The sequence below is a fragment of the Cajanus cajan genome, chromosome 4 (assembly GCF_000230855.2).
Source record: "Cajanus cajan strain Asha chromosome 4, NIPB_CcT2T_4, whole genome shotgun sequence".
In the NCBI taxonomy this organism is placed as follows: domain Eukaryota; kingdom Viridiplantae; phylum Streptophyta; class Magnoliopsida; order Fabales; family Fabaceae; genus Cajanus; species Cajanus cajan.
Genome location: NC_138520.1, coordinates 74,971,685 through 74,991,831, shown reverse-complemented (window position 1 = coordinate 74,991,831; position 20,147 = coordinate 74,971,685). Strand labels below are relative to the sequence as shown.

At 31.6% G+C, this 20,147-nt stretch overlaps 1 protein-coding gene across 2 annotated transcripts; it reads left to right on the top strand.

Annotated features, from left to right (window-relative positions):
* The first annotated feature begins 7,723 nt into the window (after positions 1-7,723).
* LOC109801877 (SNF1-related protein kinase catalytic subunit alpha KIN10) lies at positions 7,724-18,666 on the top strand. Of its 2 annotated transcripts, XM_020363029.3 has the most exons (12): positions 7,724-7,924; positions 9,268-9,344; positions 12,600-12,800; positions 13,096-13,280; positions 13,365-13,547; positions 13,681-13,812; positions 14,242-14,427; positions 15,296-15,385; positions 15,454-15,537; positions 16,197-16,337; positions 17,533-17,772; positions 18,126-18,666. In XM_020363029.3, the coding sequence occupies exons 3-12, from the start codon at positions 12,608-12,610 to the stop codon at positions 18,237-18,239; spliced, it is 1,548 nt and encodes a 515-aa protein (XP_020218618.1). In that variant the 5' UTR covers positions 7,724-7,924; positions 9,268-9,344; positions 12,600-12,607; the 3' UTR covers positions 18,240-18,666. The 2 variants fall into 2 exon arrangements, with proteins under 2 accessions (XP_020218618.1, XP_020218617.1); XM_020363028.2 differs by lacking the exon at positions 9,268-9,344 and having other exon boundaries at positions 7,726-7,924.
* Positions 18,667-20,147: the final 1,481 nt, after the last annotated feature.

The following is a 20,147-nucleotide window of genomic DNA, read 5'->3' as shown; positions in this document are numbered from 1 at the left end:
ATAGTTTCGATGGTACCCATCATAAATACTACTGTAGTATCTGGTAGAAGAAGGATCTGTCTTCACATGGAAGTGCCACGTGCATGGACACACACGTTCATGTTAAAGAGAATTTATTTGGATTGTTAATATTTGTTATTGCAAACCGTCCAAGCAAGTGCACACGCTCTGCACCATATCAGCATTGCACATGCCAACAATAGAAGCAATCGATTATTTTTTTATCTTAGGAAACAATTCACGAAGACCCTCAATTATTGTTTCTTTGGTTTGGTGTTATTTATTATTCAGTGATTCTCTGTATCTTTTGACCACAGGTACAGGGTTGTAACTTTTGTGTGTCCCATATGATAACAATTCTTTGGATGGTTTATATTTTATTTTTATTCAGGATTGTTCTTGTTCTTGTTATTTTATTTATAAATATGAGAAAATGAATGCTCAGAAGTTTCATAATGGACAAAATAAAGGAAATTTTTCTTGGTTGAGTGTCCAACACTTTAAGTTGTGGGCTTCAGTCTACAACTAGCATAAATTTTATGTGAAAAGTACATAAAAATATTATGTGCATTGTTGTTAACGTTCAAACAAACAAAACATGGTGATTTATCCTGAAATGTTCCCAACCCGTAAACGACAACCCTCGGGGCGGTCGTTTACTAGGTTAAACAACCTTAGCCTCCTTCATTCCCTGCTTCAATCCATGCATCAGATATGTTCTTCACAATAAACATCCTCCATGTCGTTTTCAAGGACTTAATTCGCGTTTGGAATTCTAAGTCCATTTTCCTTACTCTCTTTTTCTCTGCCTCCAGAAAATTTACGTTGTTCTCCACAAGATTAAAACCTTAACTGAAGATTGCTCCCACCAAAGACGCAATATTGGGAAATGCTCGACCTTGAGGCCACGAACCACCATTACATTCAAAATCTTCACAACTTCTAGGTTCAATTAGGGTTCAATAAAATTCTAATTACTATTTTTTTTATGACAAAGGCTACTTGCATAATTGAAAAAAATAATAATTGTATAAAATAAAATTTTAAATACTTAAATTTAATTATAAATTATATTCCATAATAATATATTATTATTTTTAATAAATTTCGCTGCCTCTTTTACGAGACACCTTCACCTCATAAGCGCTCATGTAAATTCACATAATGAAATATTTTAATTTCTAAAAACATCCGTTATTCTCTTATAGTTTTTGTGTATCTTAGCAAAGACATATATTTACTCTACATGCCTAACGATTTAACAACTAAATCAACTATAACATCATATAACTTTTCAACTTTATCATCTATCAACATACAACTTAAAACATCATACATCTTATAACTCAATAAACTTCATCAATTTTCATCATAGACAACTTTAAACATCATCATACATCACCATTTATAACGATAATTCATCATACTTCTACATTAAACAACTTGAAACAACAGTTTTATCAAACACCCCACAACTAACAGTATCCTTTACGTGCCCAACGCTATTGAGACAAAGAGGTTTCTTGTGCTCGACGTGGATGAAGTAGAGAACCTGAGTCCTTTGTGCTTGACATGGAAAAACACATATTCGACCTCTATGTCTCTACCTAACTCATGCTCGGTGTTACTCGATCTACGCTCGACATCATTTAGGTAGAGATCCACCGGCTTGATCAGGCTTAGTGCCACACCTTTGGGACTCAGTATCAATAAGTCAGACAATTCTCAAGTTTTCACACTTGGCACCACTCATTCCCCACCCAACATGACTAAGTCAAAGGGCTCCTTACTGTCCCACGCTTAGTGCTACCAATTTTATGCCCAATATGATGCTCCTTTCTACACATAACAGAATCACCAAATGGCTCAAAACCTAACTAACCAACATGCTATGTGTGTAATGCGCTTAAGGCAAACATATCTTATCATAATAGTAACAATGGACAAAGTTCAAATATCGAACTCAAAGGATTGGGTTCAAGTAATTACCAACTTAATTTTGACTTTTAGCAGTTTGCAAATAACAAAATTTGATCAAGAAAGTAATAATTTATAAATTAATGCGGAACTATAAAATTGTTAATGAAATTCAGTGATAAAAATCCTAGAGTTGTGATTTATTGTTCCTGATCCTCAAAAGATAAATTCATAAATTAATAAGGAATGTCACCAATTATATTTATGAAATTACTAACAACCCTATGATTTCAGGAAGCTAAGTCTTTATCTTAAAAAAACTCAAATTGGTCATAAAAGTTTTATTCAAAAAATAAAGCATGTGCACACAAAATCGAATTAATAAATTAACTCAATTGAAAATTATGAAAACAACTTGATCATGCAAATTTTTCAATAATTCAATTATTTTAAGGTTTTTTTAATTAAAAGAATTTGATCATGTAACTTTCAATTAACTAACATAAGAATGAAAAATATTAAAATAATATGATAATTAACAAGAAGAAATTCATAAATTCATCATTAGGAGTTCTCAAGGAATAAATACATCACAACCCTATAATGAAAGAACTAGTCGCACATGCTATTAGAACCCATAAAACAAAGGAAAAGAATTAAACATGATAGAAAGAATCTTTCTCCGAGAGTTTGGCCTTTAGCCTCTTATAGAACCTCAATAATAAATAAAAGATAAAAGAAAGTATAAGAGAAACTAAAACTAAGAATTGTAGAAAACTATATAAAAATTGGATGATCCCAATGTATTTTGGACATGCCTATTTATACTCAAAATTAGGTTTGACTCTCGAAGCACAATCGTGCTTAATATCGGGCTTTCTTCACGGAGCACAAATGTGATTAGGAGTGACCAAGGCATGCTTGACATTTTTAAGGAAGTATGACCGTGCATATTGGTAAACACGGTCGTGCATAACGACATGCTTGTCTTTAAGCACGATCATGCACAGGTCAAGCAAGATCGTGCATATCTTTAGCCTTCTATAATTACTCCATGTTATCCCTTAATTGCACCAATTTTATTCTTTTTCTTATTTTTCCTAATTGTTGCACACTCAATAAAATTAAAAAATAAAGTATTATCAAAAACTTAATATTAAATTAAGGCAAAACAACAATAAATATTAGGTTAATATGCAACATTTTGATGGTTTAACACCACAATATACAATATATAGATACACACACACCCCATAAACAACACCAAGCCAACTCAAGATACAACATGCAACTATCAAACACCAAATTCACCAATCTATTAAAGAAATTCCATTTTCCATAACACCTCTTAACAATACTTAATTACAATATTCATCAACTCAGTTATGCAAGTGACGAATTCAAACAATAATAGTCAGCATTCAACATAACATAATAAATCAAATCCCAAAGCTCTCCTCTCTCTCTCTCTATATCTCTCCCTCTTTCTATTTTGTCTTTTCTCATTTTTCTCTTTTTTCTCTCCTCCACCCCCACATTTTTTTAAAGTAAACATAAAAAATGTCAATAATTTTTTAATTATTGAATATTTAAAAAAATTTATTAAATATTATCTAATATTAATTTTAAATTATTAAATATTTAAAATTGGCTAATATTTAATTTTTATAAAATTAATCTTAAAATCTCAATATATATATATATAATCAATTTTACTATAGTAAAAATCAAATTACTACATTCAAACTAAAAATTTAAAACTTAAAAAATGATAAAATTCTAAATAAAATTAATTAAAATTTCAAAAAATTTAAATTTTTTTAAATTTTTCATTTTTTTTTTGAAAAAAAAATCCATCTAAACATATCATAAATGAATTTTATCTACTTGCATTATATTTTTGACACATGATAAGTTACATAGCTACAAAGATGTAACTAATTTTTCCATTTAAGGCCCATAGCATCACTAAACAAATATATGAAAAGAGAAATTAAAATATTATTTAAGTGAGACTCTCATGTACCAGTAAAATCACTGTGTTAATAAATTATTTTTTATATCACTAAACACGAATTGATCAACAAAAGATTATTTCATCTTGATTAATAATTTCACGTTAAACATTTGTTAAAATATTTTTTATTTATACTAACAATAAAAAATATTGTTTTATTTGATGTTGACTTTTTTCTTTCTCATTTTATCTTTAATAACTAAAATAAATATAATAATCGTATAAATTATAAAAAAAAAATATTTTTTTATTTTCTCTTTTTTTAATGAAGATACGCAATACATAATATCTTTATTTCTACTAGTACTTATAATAATTCTATACGATAGGTCTTTAGTAAAAAAATACTTTTGGTCTTTAAAAAAAATTATGAGCAATTATTTTTCTGAGACTACCGTGACAATCGCATCGCAGGTGATTGAGGCAATTGTTTTGGCCTTTTCCCTATGAGCATGACTAGACAAACATTTTTTTTAACAAATTTAACTTAATTTTGAGGCTTAAAACTAACTAACATACAAAGGGAAAAGTGAATTGGTGAGAGAAAAAAAAGAAGACAAAACTAATACGACTCAAAACATGCAAATATATAAAAAGAATGAAATCTATGCACGTTTTTACTTAATGCCTTCATGGGTCTTCATTCTTCACTCTTGACAATAAAATGAATAAACATCTCCCAACTTTATGCCTATGTTAGGAATGCAAAACAAACCTACATCTCATCGAGAGTGAAAACGTAGAGCAATTGATTTTCTAAGGTCAAAAGTTGTTGTTTAGTTAAAAATTTAAAACGACCAAGCTAGCTAGGAAATGGAAATGTAGAATCACGACACAACATGAGACCTACAACATTGTATTTGTTGGATCATAGTTACCTAATATATAATTAAAAAAATTATTTTCAACACGTTCTTATTGAATAATTAAACATTTTACAAAAAAAATGCCATGTTTTTTTTTTATTGCGATCATTTAGTCAAAAATTTCTCCTTTTATTAGTGAACATTAAAGACCTCTTCACAATATATATTTTTTCTTATATTATTGATATAAAAAATTCTCATTCTTTTTCCTTTTATGTAATCAATTAAAAAAGAGAAAGTCTTGTTTTTTTTTTCATAAAGTTGTTGTCAATGTCATTTAAGGGTTGTGTACTTATACAATGGTAATTTTAACCTTATTCATATAAAATCCCTAATTTTCGTTCTTCAAGTCTTCAACCTTTCAATTATCGTCTTGTTGCCCTCAAACTTACCTGTTTGAGGGAGGTAAATGTCTTCGGTTAGACCTATTTAAGAAGGGAAAAAAGTGTAATTGTAAAAGTCATTATAATGTTCAAGTAAACATTCAATCTTTAGTAACACAATTAATGTTGTAATAAATGTGATCTAAAAGTATCTTTTCATATTAATGCACTATTATTTGTACTAAAATTTTTATTAGACCTAGGCTTATACGATAGGCATATAGGCCCAATGGACACCCAATTATCTTTAATATGTCATTTTGTCATTTCTTCAACTTACTTATTTAGGTGGAATTTGCCAAGAACCCAAGGAGTCTTCGATTATCCCTGGCTAAATTCTACCAACATACATGCCCCTAGGCTTTCAATATTTTATTATTCATAATAAAATCAAAGAAAGCCTAATTACGTGACTCTTTAATTTTCCTTAGCAAACATTATGCCTCATTAATATGCTTGACAATGTTGACGTTGGAACATTTCATCATAAAGGGTTTGTGCCTTTTCACTTTCTTCTTTAAAAAATGAGGCATTGTTTTTGTTCGTATACGGAAGAGTCATGTGTCAACAATTATTAATATTATTTTGATTTAACGGTTGTAACTCTTAATATCATTCATTCTTCTCTGATTTCCACTCTCCTTACTACCTTATGAGTTTTTTGTTTTGTTCAAAAGTAAACATGATTAATTCTTCTTTTTTCTTCAAAGTGTTTGTCCTCCTAGTGTCATAATAAAGTTCTTAGCTTAATTCGACGACCTAAATCTTGAATCCATCGAGGACAAGTTGCATTCCAATATCAAGCAAGTGTGATTTAGAGAAATTCAAACGATTTTGATAACTGTTGTAAATTGTTCACAAACTTTATTGATCTCAATTTTTAAGTCACATCTAACCTAAGTTATAAAAATAAAATATTATCTCATCTTATATAAGAATATTTCTTATTATTTATACTAGATATGACAACTAAACTCACACTCGCATGTACTCATCCAACCTGACCTAATTTTGATAGAGAAAATTTGCTTAAATCGAGTACGAGTTTGAGTATGTGTTCTTCCCAACTTGAGAAATTGGAATTGAAAATGTAACTTCCCACCTTACCCCCACCCTCCCCTTATACTTGCCTTGTTGCATTTTTTTACAGCAAAAAGAAATAATATATATATATATATATATATATATATAAATTAAAGATGTTTTTAATTTTTATAAATATTAAAAATACAAATTAATTATTTTAATAATTAAATAAATTAAATTGTAATAATAATTAAGTAACAATATTAAATTATATATTTAATTAAAAATATGATTTAATTCTTAATTTTTTATTTGTAAGTTATTTTTATTTTTATTTTATAAATCATTTATATTATAATATAATTATTAACTTATAACTTAATTTATTTAAAATATATAAATAAATTAAAACTATAAAATATATAAATAAATTAAAATTCCAAAAAAAAAGTGTTGGATACTCATGAATTTATTCAAACCAAACAAAATTCAATAAAATAAATCCATCTTTTTAAAACTTAAATCCGTCCCACCTTTACAAAAATGAGACAGGAAGAATAAAATTTACCCTATTATTATTCTTAATTTTTATCATTATGATAACTATGAGAACGTTTATTAAATTATCTTAGAAACAAGAGTTTAAATTACTTTTAAAAAACAAAGAAAAAAGATACGACACATTCCCTTGTTAGACACATATGCATGTTTAGTAGTTCTCTAAGAACTTCTTTTGCATCTTTTAGGCATCAAATAGACCATATTATATTAATTAATACTGTTTACATTTCCCATTATATTAATATTAAAAACTTATTATTTGACACAAACAAACCATATTAAATTAGAAGAGCTATTTTAATAAGAACAAGGTGAGTTATCTCATATTCAAAATTCAACCTTTTTTAAGCCCCAGTCAATATTTTCATATTATAATATAAAAACTTGAAACTTGAATCATGGAGTTGACATGTTAGTAATGGTGGAGTTAACGTGTCAACATGCAAAATTCTTTTTATTGTTAACACGCATTAATTATTTATAGTATTTATCGTGTAGTTGTACATTTTTTATTATTATAATATTTCTCTAGCTACAATGTAGCCTTTTAAACTTTTTTCAAACATATAAGTGAAATACTACTAAACTAGTAATTATCTAATAAATGAGTGTAACAAATTCATTCATAAGTGAGAACTGAGAAAGATACACTGTTTGTAATATTTAAAGACAAGTAAGTGAATAGTGTCTTAATTGTTGTTATGTCTTTAATGTCCAAACAAGTAACTATCAAGGAGCCAACAAGTATAACACTATGAACATAGCGTATTTTAAGAAGAAGCTTACCTTATATCACAACAAACAATATTACTTTTGATAACTTATTTACTCATTGGCATATACGAGACGCAAAGTTTAGTTTGCAATTAGGAGGATTCATGCATAGATATTTCTTAAGTATGATGGGTAATATCGTAATATACTTGATTTAGAATCCAAAACAATTTACTTAACCAAAGCATCTGAGATCGAAACGCACCGTCTTTTGTCGTGTATTAGCGTTGCTGACGCAGGTGCAAGGGTCGAAGGAGAACGCGATGCTTTCTTCCTCTTTTGTTCTTCCCCTTCCCAATCTTCAACTTTAGGGTTACTTTCAATCTCATCGTTCTCGTTCCTCCACACTCCCAAGCTCCGTTCACTCCAACAACACTCCGGTGAGCCTTCATCTTTCTTCGTTTGCTATCCCCAAACGATTATCTTTCTCTCGCTTCGTTAATTTCGCTTTGTCTTTTCGTGCTAAGATCATTTTACTTTTTGCTCTTCCAAATACGAGCACGCGCTTTCGATCGGAACTCTGACAATTTCCAGATTTCGGATTCTGGAATGAGTTGCGTGTGGATAAGGAATGGCTACGATTGTCAAGATTTTTTTTTTTTTTGTTTAATTGTTCTAAGATTATTGTTGTTATTATTATTATTTTAATTTTATGTTGCTTTCCTTATTATTTGAATTAATTCAGATATTGTTTGCCTTCTATATGTTGTATTATTATTATTGTTATGTCCATTGATTTTCACCTTCTGGTTTCTGTCATTTTTGTATTAATTATGTTATAAATATACCACCACTAATGTCAGAGTAGTAGATGGCTTTATATTCCTAACAATCAGTGGATCATTAGTTGTTTAGTGGCAGATGATAACATTTGAAAAATCTGTTGCTCCTAAGCTTGTAGTAGCTTATTTATTCATGGTTGGGAAAAAAACAGTGTAGTCAAACGTGTGCTGGAGGTAAGGCGGAAGAATGGATCAGTGAGGCACACAGGGTGCCTTTTATGCCGTGTGCCTGGTGGTTCATATTGGTATATGTAGAACACCCTAAGAGGCCACATCTGTTGCTAACTGCCATGCTTAAACAGGGTAAAATAGTAAGAATGGTAGAAAAAAACTCCCTCGGTTTTGAAATAATAGTCACTTTAGGAGTTTAGTTTCTTTTAAATTATTTGTCACTTTAGTGTCTTGGTTTCTCCAACAAATTGAATGAGGAAGTGTTATCGAAGTAAAAGGTTAATTTAGTCAAAAGTAGTTCTATTCCCTAAAATTAAGGGTATTTTAATGTCTATCTTAATCCTTGTTGTGCAAAATCTTAGATGCCAATTATTTTGAAATGGTGGATTGGCCAGTTGTCCGTGTTTGGACTCGTACCACTGAAAATATTTTACAGGTTTTGGAAGTTGAACAGTTAAATATTTCCTTTTTAGTTTGTACTACAAATGTGTTGCTTGAATAGTTTATTTGAGTGGAAAATTAATGCACATTTCAAAATAGTCAAATATTTTTTTGGTCTTCTTCCTCTTTTAATGTCAAGTGCTTGTCTTTAAGGTAGATATTGGAGCTTGAGATTCTGATTAGCTGGGTGTGGGACATGAAGCTCCTATTAAAATTGACACACTCTTCCATTAACATCTTGGATTTCAAGAGTTGACTTACCTCTACGTTAATTGGTATCATAGCCCAGTTTGATCACCTCCCTAACATGGATGGTTTGCTATATGCAGGAGAGTGGGTCCCGCATTGGTTGGGTGTGAAACTTAACTCCCATTTGAAGTAGATGCCCTTTACTTCATTCAATAAGGTGTGTGCATTTAGCCACCTCTTATCTGAAGGAGTTTCAACCTCCTAGCACCTTAAGGGTGCCTTTCACCTTTGGCTACCTTGGGAAAAACTATATTCTTTCTTTTTCATGAAAACTATGGATTCTCATGTATTATCTCGGAACCTTATACAGAGAAAATCTGTATATAACTTGCTGCCTATACCATTTGTGTAATGGTACCTTCACCACCCTTCAGATAAATTATCTATAACAAATATAGCCAATAGCTTTCAATTCCTACTGCATGAGACTCCTAATGTTGGTGGGGTCTGGGAGGCTTGATGTATGCAGCCCTAGCCCTGTGAGTGTTACGGGAACTTTTTCTGCCACTAGAAACAATGACATTAAGTCAAGTAACCTTGCCTTTGTGCCATGTGCCACCCTCTTATGAATGTGCAATACCAATAAGAAAAGAAAATGAAAGATGTTATGATGCTACTTTTTTATTTTTAAATTTTTTCTGATCATTCCTATTATTAATAATAATTTTGTGGTGTGTATAATTATATTGTTGAGCTGCCTTATTTTACTCTATATGAAGAAAATTTATTTTATAATTAGTTGTTATTAATACTGTGCTACAGTGCTGCACTGCTGCCATTGCGGAGGAGTGCTGCAGAGCAGCCTCCGACTGTTACTGATTTGCCTTCTTGGAGCATATTGAATTAGTCCGAGTCTGTTAGAACTGGTTCAGATAAGACAATTTATGACAAAAAGAGAAGAATTTTATCGGAAGAATGGTATCATCAGTGGTAGGCCCCACTAGAGTGATGATATGGAAATGATTCAAGATGATATACAAATGTTTAGTATTTGAGAGACTCCACTTTCTCCTTGCCCTTCTTCCCAAAATGATACAACCCTTTCTCCTCTATGTTCTCTTTTTATTATGTTCCTTCCCCTAACCAGATTTTGTTATTGCAACAACCTACAACTAATTGTCATTGCAGTCATCAGTGGTATGCTCCTCTACATACACTCCATTCCTCCTAGATACACCCACTTAATGTCTAGTTTCCTGATAGAGTTGCCACCAGCTGTCTGCCATCCCTGTAAATTGCTTCCCTTGCTGCCACTGTTCTTTCATGAGGATAAAATTCCCTATTTACCCTCTTTATTTTGTGCGTCATTGAAGCCATTTATGGGGTATTTTGTTATGGACAAAATTTGGGTACAGTGCCTTAGGTGTGATTAGTGTTGTTCGTCAATCAGAATTGGAGTTTTACCTCAATATTATACACTTCCAATTTAATTCAGGTCTCATTAATATACATTTATGCATACTACTGGGGTAGAAGTTCAACTCTGATTGGTGAATAACACTAACCGCACCTAAGAAATTGTACATAAGTTTTGTCCTTTTGTTATTTCCCATCTTTTACATCCAAAAACCTACGCGTGCCTGATAGCGGTGATAGCGGTGAAATAGTGCTTTTTATGGTGTGGAGCAGCAGCGGTTCTCACTGTCGCAGAGCACTTAAATGTTGCAGCTTTCGCGGCAGAATTAGTGTTGGGTTGTAGTGGGATAGTGGCATGCTGATGAGATTCCAAAAAAGCCCTCCTTAGACATTATGGCTTTCTTGGCGGTGGGTGTATTTTAGGGATTTTCAGGACAAAAAACACAGTAAAAAGGGGCTAGACATGCTGCCGCTTGCAACTCTTCTCTCTCAACTCTCTTATCTCGTCTCTTCTCTCTCTAGCAACGAGACCTGCTCCCTCTGTTCTGGCAAGACCTGCTGCTTGTGTCTCTAGCGATCTGCTACCTTTGCCTGTCTCTGGTGACCTGCCGCCTAGACTTTTTATTGTTAATTATGAATGTCATGAATTTTGAGTAAATTTTATCATTTTGAGATTTTACATGTATATATTATTATATATACACCATATAAATTTTATAAAAAAATTTCATAATAGCGGCCATCCCATTATCCCGCTATAGTGTTTTTTGGGTCAGCCACATTGCCCCACCGTCTGGGATTGATATGTTTGAGACTAAATACACCTACTCGTATTTGAATGTTAAGATAAAAAATTTGACCAAGGGTGACCTCCTTCCTTTTCCAGCTGCTGAACATACACTCCGACAGTGTTTCTGTGCAGCCTACATCATTCCAGTGTTTTTACTGCCCAAGTTTCAAGTTATGCTTCACAGCACAATCTGTCTCTGTTTTCTTTTTTATTTTCAGCATCTCTGTCTGTATTGTGTTTTCTCTTTTCTTTGCTTTCTGTTTTGTTTACTAAGTGGCAGGGTAGCTTCACATGTTCTCTGTTCTTCTCAAAGAGTTCTGTCTTTTTATTTTATTTTATTTTATTTGAATCCAGTGAGGTCTCTGTCTCGATTCTGTTTCTCATATGTTCCTAGACTTGTATTGTTAACTTGTGTGTGTAACTTAAGATTATGATTTTTGACCATCGATTATACATATGTCCTTAATTTCAAGTACTATTTTGGGCATTATATATGAAGTATAAGGGATCCACCTCACCTAGTGGGATAAGGCTTTTGTTGTTTTGTTTATATATATGTATACATTATTTCGTTTTGTATTTATAATCTTCAAAATAGCAGTCATCCTTCTTTTCGCTATCCTGTCAGCAGTTTTGGGGATAGGTGCTCCATGCCTATGTGGGGTTGATAACTATGTTGTCAACTTGTCATAGAAAACTGTCAAATTTCTTATTAGAATACAATTAATCAGGATCTTATTTTCTTCGATTGCAACAATTAAAGAGACAGACAATTGTTCTGAATTGCAATGATGTTCTGGATCCTCTTTTGCCAAGTAATGTTGCTTTCATGTGATGTATATCATTCTTGGTGTACCCATTTGTTGGTGTTTAATTAATATTAGTAGCATTTAAAAGTTTTAGTCACTGAGGCTTTATGTAGCAGAGTTTTAGTTTATTCCCCAGTCTCTTGGTGTGGGCTACACAATGGGAGCTATACCTCTTTATTCACTGAACCCCTCCCTCATTTTTAAAAGGTTGGTTTGGATTGGATTATAGGTCCCTGCCCTTGAAGAAAAGTACAGTTGGGGTGACTATTGAATTTGTGCTAGTGCTGTAACCCTCGTGACAGCTCTTCGAGATTTTTGCACGTTCTTTTCATTCAGTATTATTCTTTTGATGTTTGCATCTGATGTCGATTTCAATATATTTTGCATTTGTTTATGCATTAGATATGCTTTCGTGGGCCTGATTTTTGCTGTTGTTTCTCCACAATTTTCCCTCTAGATTTAGAAATGGATGGACCAGCTGGCCGAGGTAGTGGTGCTGGCCTTGACATGTTTCTACCAAATTATAAATTGGGAAAAACACTTGGGATTGGTTCTTTTGGCAAGGTGAAAATTGCAGAACATGTATTGACTGGCCATAAGGTTGCGATTAAGATCCTTAACCGACGTAAGATAAAGAACATGGAAATGGAAGAAAAAGGTTTGTATAATTTTTTATCAATAGATTTCAAACTTCATTGGATTTTAGATTTTTCTATATATCTGGCAGTTTTGTTTTGTTTTGTGAATATTGATTTATAATTATAGCTTCAAGTACTTTATGTTTTTTCTAACCCTGTTATCATTATATTCTAATGGTGTCGAGTTTGAGGACAAATATTGCTGTTTTCTGTATGCTTGAGTTTACAAAATCTATGTTTCCTACTGCTTAGTCTTATTAATTAAATATGCTTATAATTTCTTTTCCCCTTTTCTATTTCCAAAACATGTTGCAGTGAGAAGAGAAATCAAAATTTTAAGATTGTTCATGCATCCTCACATTATAAGACTTTATGAAGTCATAGAAACTCCAACTGACATATATGTTGTTATGGAGTATGTGAAATCTGGAGAGCTCTTTGATTACATAGTAGAGAAGGGTAGGTTGCAGGAAGATGAAGCTCGTAATTTTTTTCAGCAGGTAGGATTGTTTACTATTTTGTGTAGTTGATAAGACTTTTAGTTGTCACAGATTATTCAAGCTAATTTCTGATTTTGGAAGCAGATAATCTCTGGCGTGGAGTACTGTCATAGGAATATGGTGGTTCATAGAGATTTGAAGCCTGAGAATTTACTTTTGGACTCCAAATGTAATGTCAAGATTGCTGATTTTGGCTTGAGCAACATCATGCGTGATGGGCATTTTTTGAAGACAAGTTGTGGAAGCCCAAATTATGCAGCTCCTGAGGTTTGAAATTCTTTGGTTTGTAATGGAATACATGATGATCATTGCTATTTATTATTGTTAAGGATATACATATATTCAGTCTCTAGTCTCTGGTGATTTGTTTTTCTTGGTTACACTTTGTCATTTTTCACAGGTTATCTCTGGAAAATTGTATGCTGGACCTGAAGTGGATGTCTGGAGCTGTGGTGTAATTTTGTATGCTCTTCTTTGTGGCACTCTTCCTTTTGATGATGAAAACATTCCAAACCTCTTCAAGAAAATTAAGGTATTGTTGTTGATTTTATTTTTTTTAATTAATTAAACCACTGGCCGATATCTACATATATACTGAAACTGTCCAGGCCTTGGACATGTGGCTAATTTTCCAGCTTAGTAATTCCTGCTTTATATTTTTATTGTTGCTTTGTGCATTTTCTTTTTGCTTTACCCATTTTTGTTTTTTAATTTTTCTAATCTTCTGAAACTATGCAAATACACAGGTTGCATTTTTGACTTTTTGAGTTCTATATATCAATATAATACAATAAGAGCACTATAATATCTTGACAGTTTTGAATTAAACATTGGATGTTGTTCTATATTAATATTAATATAATTTATATAGTAATAGATATTTTTGAGGATCAGATAATCCAAATCAGATTTATTCTTTAAATGATGTTTATCATCAAAGAGATTTTTTTGTTTTTTATAGGGTGGGATATACACTCTTCCCAGTCATCTATCAGCTAGTGCTAGAGATTTGATACCTGGGATGCTCGTAGTTGACCCTATGAGGAGAATGACCATACCTGAGATCCGTCAACACCCATGGTTCCAAGCCCGTCTTCCCCGTTATTTAGCTGTGCCACCACCAGATACATTGCAACAGGCCAAAAAGGTTTATTTTTATATCTTTGTGTTATCCCATTCTTCCCTCTACTTTTTCTCTTCTGCAAATGATCTTCTATGGTTCATGAGAAATGCAGTTGAAAAATACTGATTTGAAGTGAAAGTGCTTGGTATGTTTGGATGAAGAATTTATATGGGGTAATTCATTTATTTGAAGAATTTCAAATTCTTTGAGGTGAAATGCTTTGTTTGGACGAGGAATTTACAAAGAATTTGAAATCAAATCATTTGTGAAATTCCTTAAAATAGTAGAATTTCAAATTCTCCCAAAAATGGGAGAATTTGAAATTCCTCATATTTGTTTTTCTTATTTCACCTATATATTTTATCTTATCTCTTCATTTTTTTAATTATTAGATATTCAAAAATATTTTTAAAATTGTTAAACATTATCTAATATTAATTTTTAAAATTATTAAATATTATCTATTATTAATTTTTAAAATTAATAAATATTTAAAAATGAATTAATATTTATTTTTATATAATTTAATTTAAAAATCTCAACATATAAATATATTTTTAAAATCAATTTTATTATGATGGAATAAAATTATCATATTCAACTTAATAATTTAAAATTTAAGAAATTTGAATTGACTCATCCAAACAAAATATTTTAAGAATGATAGAAATTGAAATCAAAGTAATTCAAATACCAAGAATTTAAAATTTCTTGAATTTGTAAAATTCTTCATCCAAACACACTATAATAGGGTTCTGGTATATTTTCAGCTACTTTCTGTTTTTTCAAAGTTTTCACTTTAAATTCACACTCTGGGGTTTATAAAGTGTTTGTTACACGACAAATTATAATCAGTCCAAAAGATAAACCAAATGATATCATGCTTTTGTAGATTGATGAGGAGATCCTCCAGGAAGTGGTGAATATGGGATTTGACAGGAATCAATTGGTCGAGTCTCTTCGGAACAGGATGCAATATGAGGTTTGTGTCTTTTATTTTTTCCTTCTACATCTGCCAGATTATCCCTCACTACCATCCATATATTTCAGGGTACTGTGGCATACTATTTGTTATTGGACAACCGCTTTCGTGTTTCCAGTGGCTATCTTGGAGCTGAGTTTCAAGAGTCCATGGTTGGTTCTTTTACCCCTATTTTTTTTTTTTAATATTTCATTAGTAGTCTGTCTGTATTCTCTAATTAAGTCATTTAGCTTATCTAATAATTCAGAAAAAAAGACATTTCTCTAACAATTGTTTATATTGTATCCCTATGCAAACTGGGTTGCTAGTTATATGCTGTATGAATGTTTGTGCTATGAATATATCAGCACCTCTGCATTATGTGGGTGCAAGCGAGGAAGATGGGAAGGGACAGCAAAAAAGTTGAACACTTGGATACTCCAACAGAAGGTTGCATTGGAAATGTGAGAGAAGGGGGAGGGGGTGAGCTTTGTAATGTCTTGCTAAAAAGTTGGGATTCAGTTATTGAATAAAAATAAAAAGTGTAGAGGAAGGAGAGAGGCAGGGAAAAATTGAGTGGGGAAACTATCCTGGGTTCCTGTAATATGAGTTTCCTCACGGTATTTTCTGTAATATAAGTGAGGTTTCTATCATTTAACCATGTCATTAAATATATCTTTCTAGCCTGAACTTGGTTTTTTGTGGATCTTATAACCACGGTATTGTATGTTTGTTATTCTTGATTGATATTATTTTTCTTTGCCTGTTTCCTTTTAAAACTAAATCCTATCTAAAACTCATTAATTTTGGGTTTAATATTGTGATTGCTTAGGATTCTGGTTTTAACCAAATGCTTCCCAGTGAAGTTGCTTCTTCAGTTGTTGGACACCGCTTTCCAGGTTATATGGATTATCCAGGAGTAGGATCGAGACGACAGTTCCCTGTTGAAAGGAAATGGGCCCTTGGGCTTCAGGTATGATGAATATCTCTGATGATGATCTCACTGTTTGAGATGAAATATTTGTTGGATGTCTGTTTGTTTAATTCGTTCCATCTGTTCTATGAAAGTTCGGGCTGTTGAATTTGTTTCTTATTTTGTTTCCTCTCTGGATATGTACAATAAAATATTGCTGTTGTCAAGAACTAACAAATGTTTAATAGTTGCTATTGGGAAAAACCCAAGTTCCGCCAATCCTAGATCATTAAAAAGGGTCACCCACCATTTATCCACGTACCAAGCCTAATAGTGCTGGACGTGAGGGGGTGTATTGGGAAAAACCCAAGTCCCACATCGACTAGAGATTAGGCAATTAAATAGTATATAAGTGGAAAGCAACCCTCACCATACAAGCCGGTTTTGTAGGGTTGAGTTTAGAACACTGGGGAGCATTCCACATAGTGAGTAGTGAGTAAGTCACACAAGTGAGCTTTGACACCACAACATAACCTAAAACCTTAAGGCATTAGGTAGGTGGGTCTTTCTCATTTATATATTACTCAACATGCCCAACTCTAACCAATGTGGGACTTCGCTTCACACTTGAATTCCAACACTCCCCCTCAAGTGTGAATCCCTTCCACATGGTCACGCTCTCCCTCAAGCAGAAATTTTTTTCTTTCGTCCACGAGTATTCAATGGTGGCCTTACTTGTACTATCGTTGCACTTCAACGACACACGTCCTCTACATCTCTAGGGAGACTTTCAGTACAAGGGATGATCCTACTCTTGGATCTCCTACCAATTCCATTTAGGATCTACATCTCTAGGGAGACTTTCAGTACAAGGGATGATCCTACTCTTGGATCTCCTGCCAATTCCATTTAGGATCCCACTCTTGGATCTAGCCAATACTAATTTGAGCCGATCACCAGTCACTTGGTCGAACCATCGGCTCTGATACCAATGTTGGGGAGTTTAGAACACTGGGGAGCATTCCACATAGTGAGTAGTGAGTAAGTCACACAAGTGAGCTTTGACACCACAACATAACCTAAAACCTTAAGGCATTAGGTAGGTGGGTCTTTCTCATTTATATATTACTCAACATGCCCAACTCTAACCAATGTGGGACTTCGCTTCACACTTGGATTCCAACAGTTGCCATTAGAAAAATTGTGGTTTTGATGTCTTGTTGGTTGTTACTTTCTGATCATTATCTTGTGACAGTCTCGAGCCCATCCTCGTGAAATAATGACTGAGGTCCTTAAAGCTTTGCAAGAATTAAATGTTTGTTGGAAGAAGATAGGTCACTACAACATGAAGTGCAGGTGGGTTGCTGGGATTCCTGGTCATCACGAAGGAATGGTTAACAATAATGTGCATAGTAATCATTACTCTGAAGATGATTCCAACATTATTGAGAACGATGCTGTTTCTACATCAAATGTGGTCAAATTTGAAGTGCAGGTAATTTACCTTTAGAACCATAATGTTTACAGCATGTGATTTAAAATTAAAATTTCAATCACAGCTTTAGTAGCAACAATTTTTCTCTGATGGTGAGATAAGTATCCCTTGTTAAATTAAAGTGGTTTAAAGTCACAACCGAAAGGCCAATATAAAAAAACTATTGAGTCTTCAGATTATTTTCCTTCCCTCACCCCATGTTTATAACGTTTAAATCATTGCTGTTTCTTGACAGTGTTCTATCCATTTGGAGAATGAGATTGTCTTCTTAATAAACCAATTCTTCTGTTATTATTGGGTAATTATGATTCTTTTTCCATAATCTTCTCTAATTCTTACATTCATTTCAACAGCTTTACAAAACTCGGGAAGAAAAGTACCTGCTTGATCTTCAAAGGGTGCAGGGTCCACAGTTTCTTTTCTTGGATCTGTGTGCTGCTTTCCTTGCACAGCTTCGTGTCCTCTAGAGCAAAGAGCTTAGGTTCACAAGAGACTTAAATATGCCTTGTGTTTCATGTGAATAAGCTTACATTGTACATACAAGTATTTTCAATCCGAGCGTATCCTCTGTTTTCTACCCGTTTTTCTATGGGTAACCATGGTAATGAGCCAATCCTAAATATGGGATTTGCTTCGTTAACAGTGGTGTTTGACTAGGGGCTCCTTTCTCTTGGTGGTCTTAATTTTATCTATGTAGTGAATGTGGGGAAAGTTATAAAAGAATTAGCCTCCAACTGACAGTGATATGTATGGTTTTCAACCAAGTGCTGTAAATGATTGTTGCTATAGGAAGGAATGTCTAGGCTGCTGCTTAACTTTTGCAGATTAGCCTTCATTTTCCTATGAATGTAGTTTCATATTACTCGTTTGAATGCTATGTAATGACTCTTTTCATCCGCTGGGCCGTTCCTATTTCTGGGGTACTCAATTTAGATATCCAGGATCATCGTGAACTGGCCTTTTGAAGTTATCATTATGAATCAAGGTATATGGCCCATGGGTTTGACTTGTAGACCCTTAAGGTGACATTGTTCATAATCAGCATTTGGGCATCAACCTTTTTAGACTCATTCAACATAATTTTTTTTTTATTTGACCTAGAGAGATGTTGTTCACGATCATTAGTAACATCACTAATGTTCGTTTCAAGAAAATAATCAAACCGTGGTTAAAACAATCAAATGTGGGTCTTGAATATACTGATTGTTTTGAGCCCTCAGTTTAATTGTCAAGAACATACTTTTCTTGATATGAATGACGCTATTAGTTAACGATTTCTCTGAGTTAAATCAAGAAAGTGTTAATTTAAATGAGTTTAAAACTGTTGATAATCAAGTCCTGATTATGAATGATTCTACCTTAGATGGTAGTGAATGGTGGTCTTGAAAATAACTAACTAATTAATATTTTAGTTTGTGTAATATAGATATATGTAATTAAAATTTATAATACATTATATATACAAATAAATATAATATTTGAATATATAAATTATTTTTTTAAAATTTATATAAGTAGGTACTTTTAAGTATATAAACTATATTTTAGAATTGTGACAAAAAATTAAATTATAGAATTTTTAAAAATATTTGCGTACAATATAGAGATTTATGCACTTGCTGTTAATATTGTAATTTTAAAAGCTGATAATATCATGAAAATGAAACAAGCAATGAATATAAAATATAAAACTAAAAATAATACTATAACCTTAATAAAATAAAATAAAATGCACTACAGTAATAATAGAAAAGTAAATCATCTAAAACAATACTGTAAAATGTAAAATAAACTAAAAAAATTCACACCGTATAATAAAGTGTTTCTAAAATAATAAAATACTATTATAAAAATGAAAAATTAAAATATTTCTTAAATATATAAGATTTTTTAAATTTATGAATAAGATAGAAAATTTATTTTAATTAAGATATGTCAAGTTTATTAAAATAATTTAAATTGATAAAGAAGATATAAAATAAGCTATTTAAATCAAAACACATTAAGTCAGATGTATAATGTGCGAAAATTAAAATTACAAAAATTTGTTTTCAAATTACAATTAAAATTATTTTAAATTCAAATTATCTATATTAAAAAATAATTGTCTCTTAATAATAATAAATATTTAAGAAAGAAAAACCTTATTATAATGATAATATATTAATAATTTAAATATAACATATAATGTTGTAAAATAAACATAAATAAATTTGCATATTAATAATTTTTTTATTATAATAACAAAGATAATAAAACAGTTTCATAAAATAAAAAATATTAAAAGCTAAATATTTATATCTATTCATGTACGGTACTAAGTGAAATTATACATATATATATATATATATATATATATATATATATATATATAT

Coding starts and splice junctions, on each gene's coding strand:
- LOC109801877 (XM_020363029.3), top strand. CDS start 12,608: ATGGATGGACCAGCTGGCCGAGGTAGTGGTGCTGGCCTTGACATGTTT. Junction 13,548..13,680: donor CAAATTATGCAGCTCCTGAG/GTTTGAAATTCT, acceptor CATTTTTCACAG/GTTATCTCTGGAAAATTGTA. Junction 17,773..18,125: donor TGGTCAAATTTGAAGTGCAG/GTAATTTACCTT, acceptor TCATTTCAACAG/CTTTACAAAACTCGGGAAGA.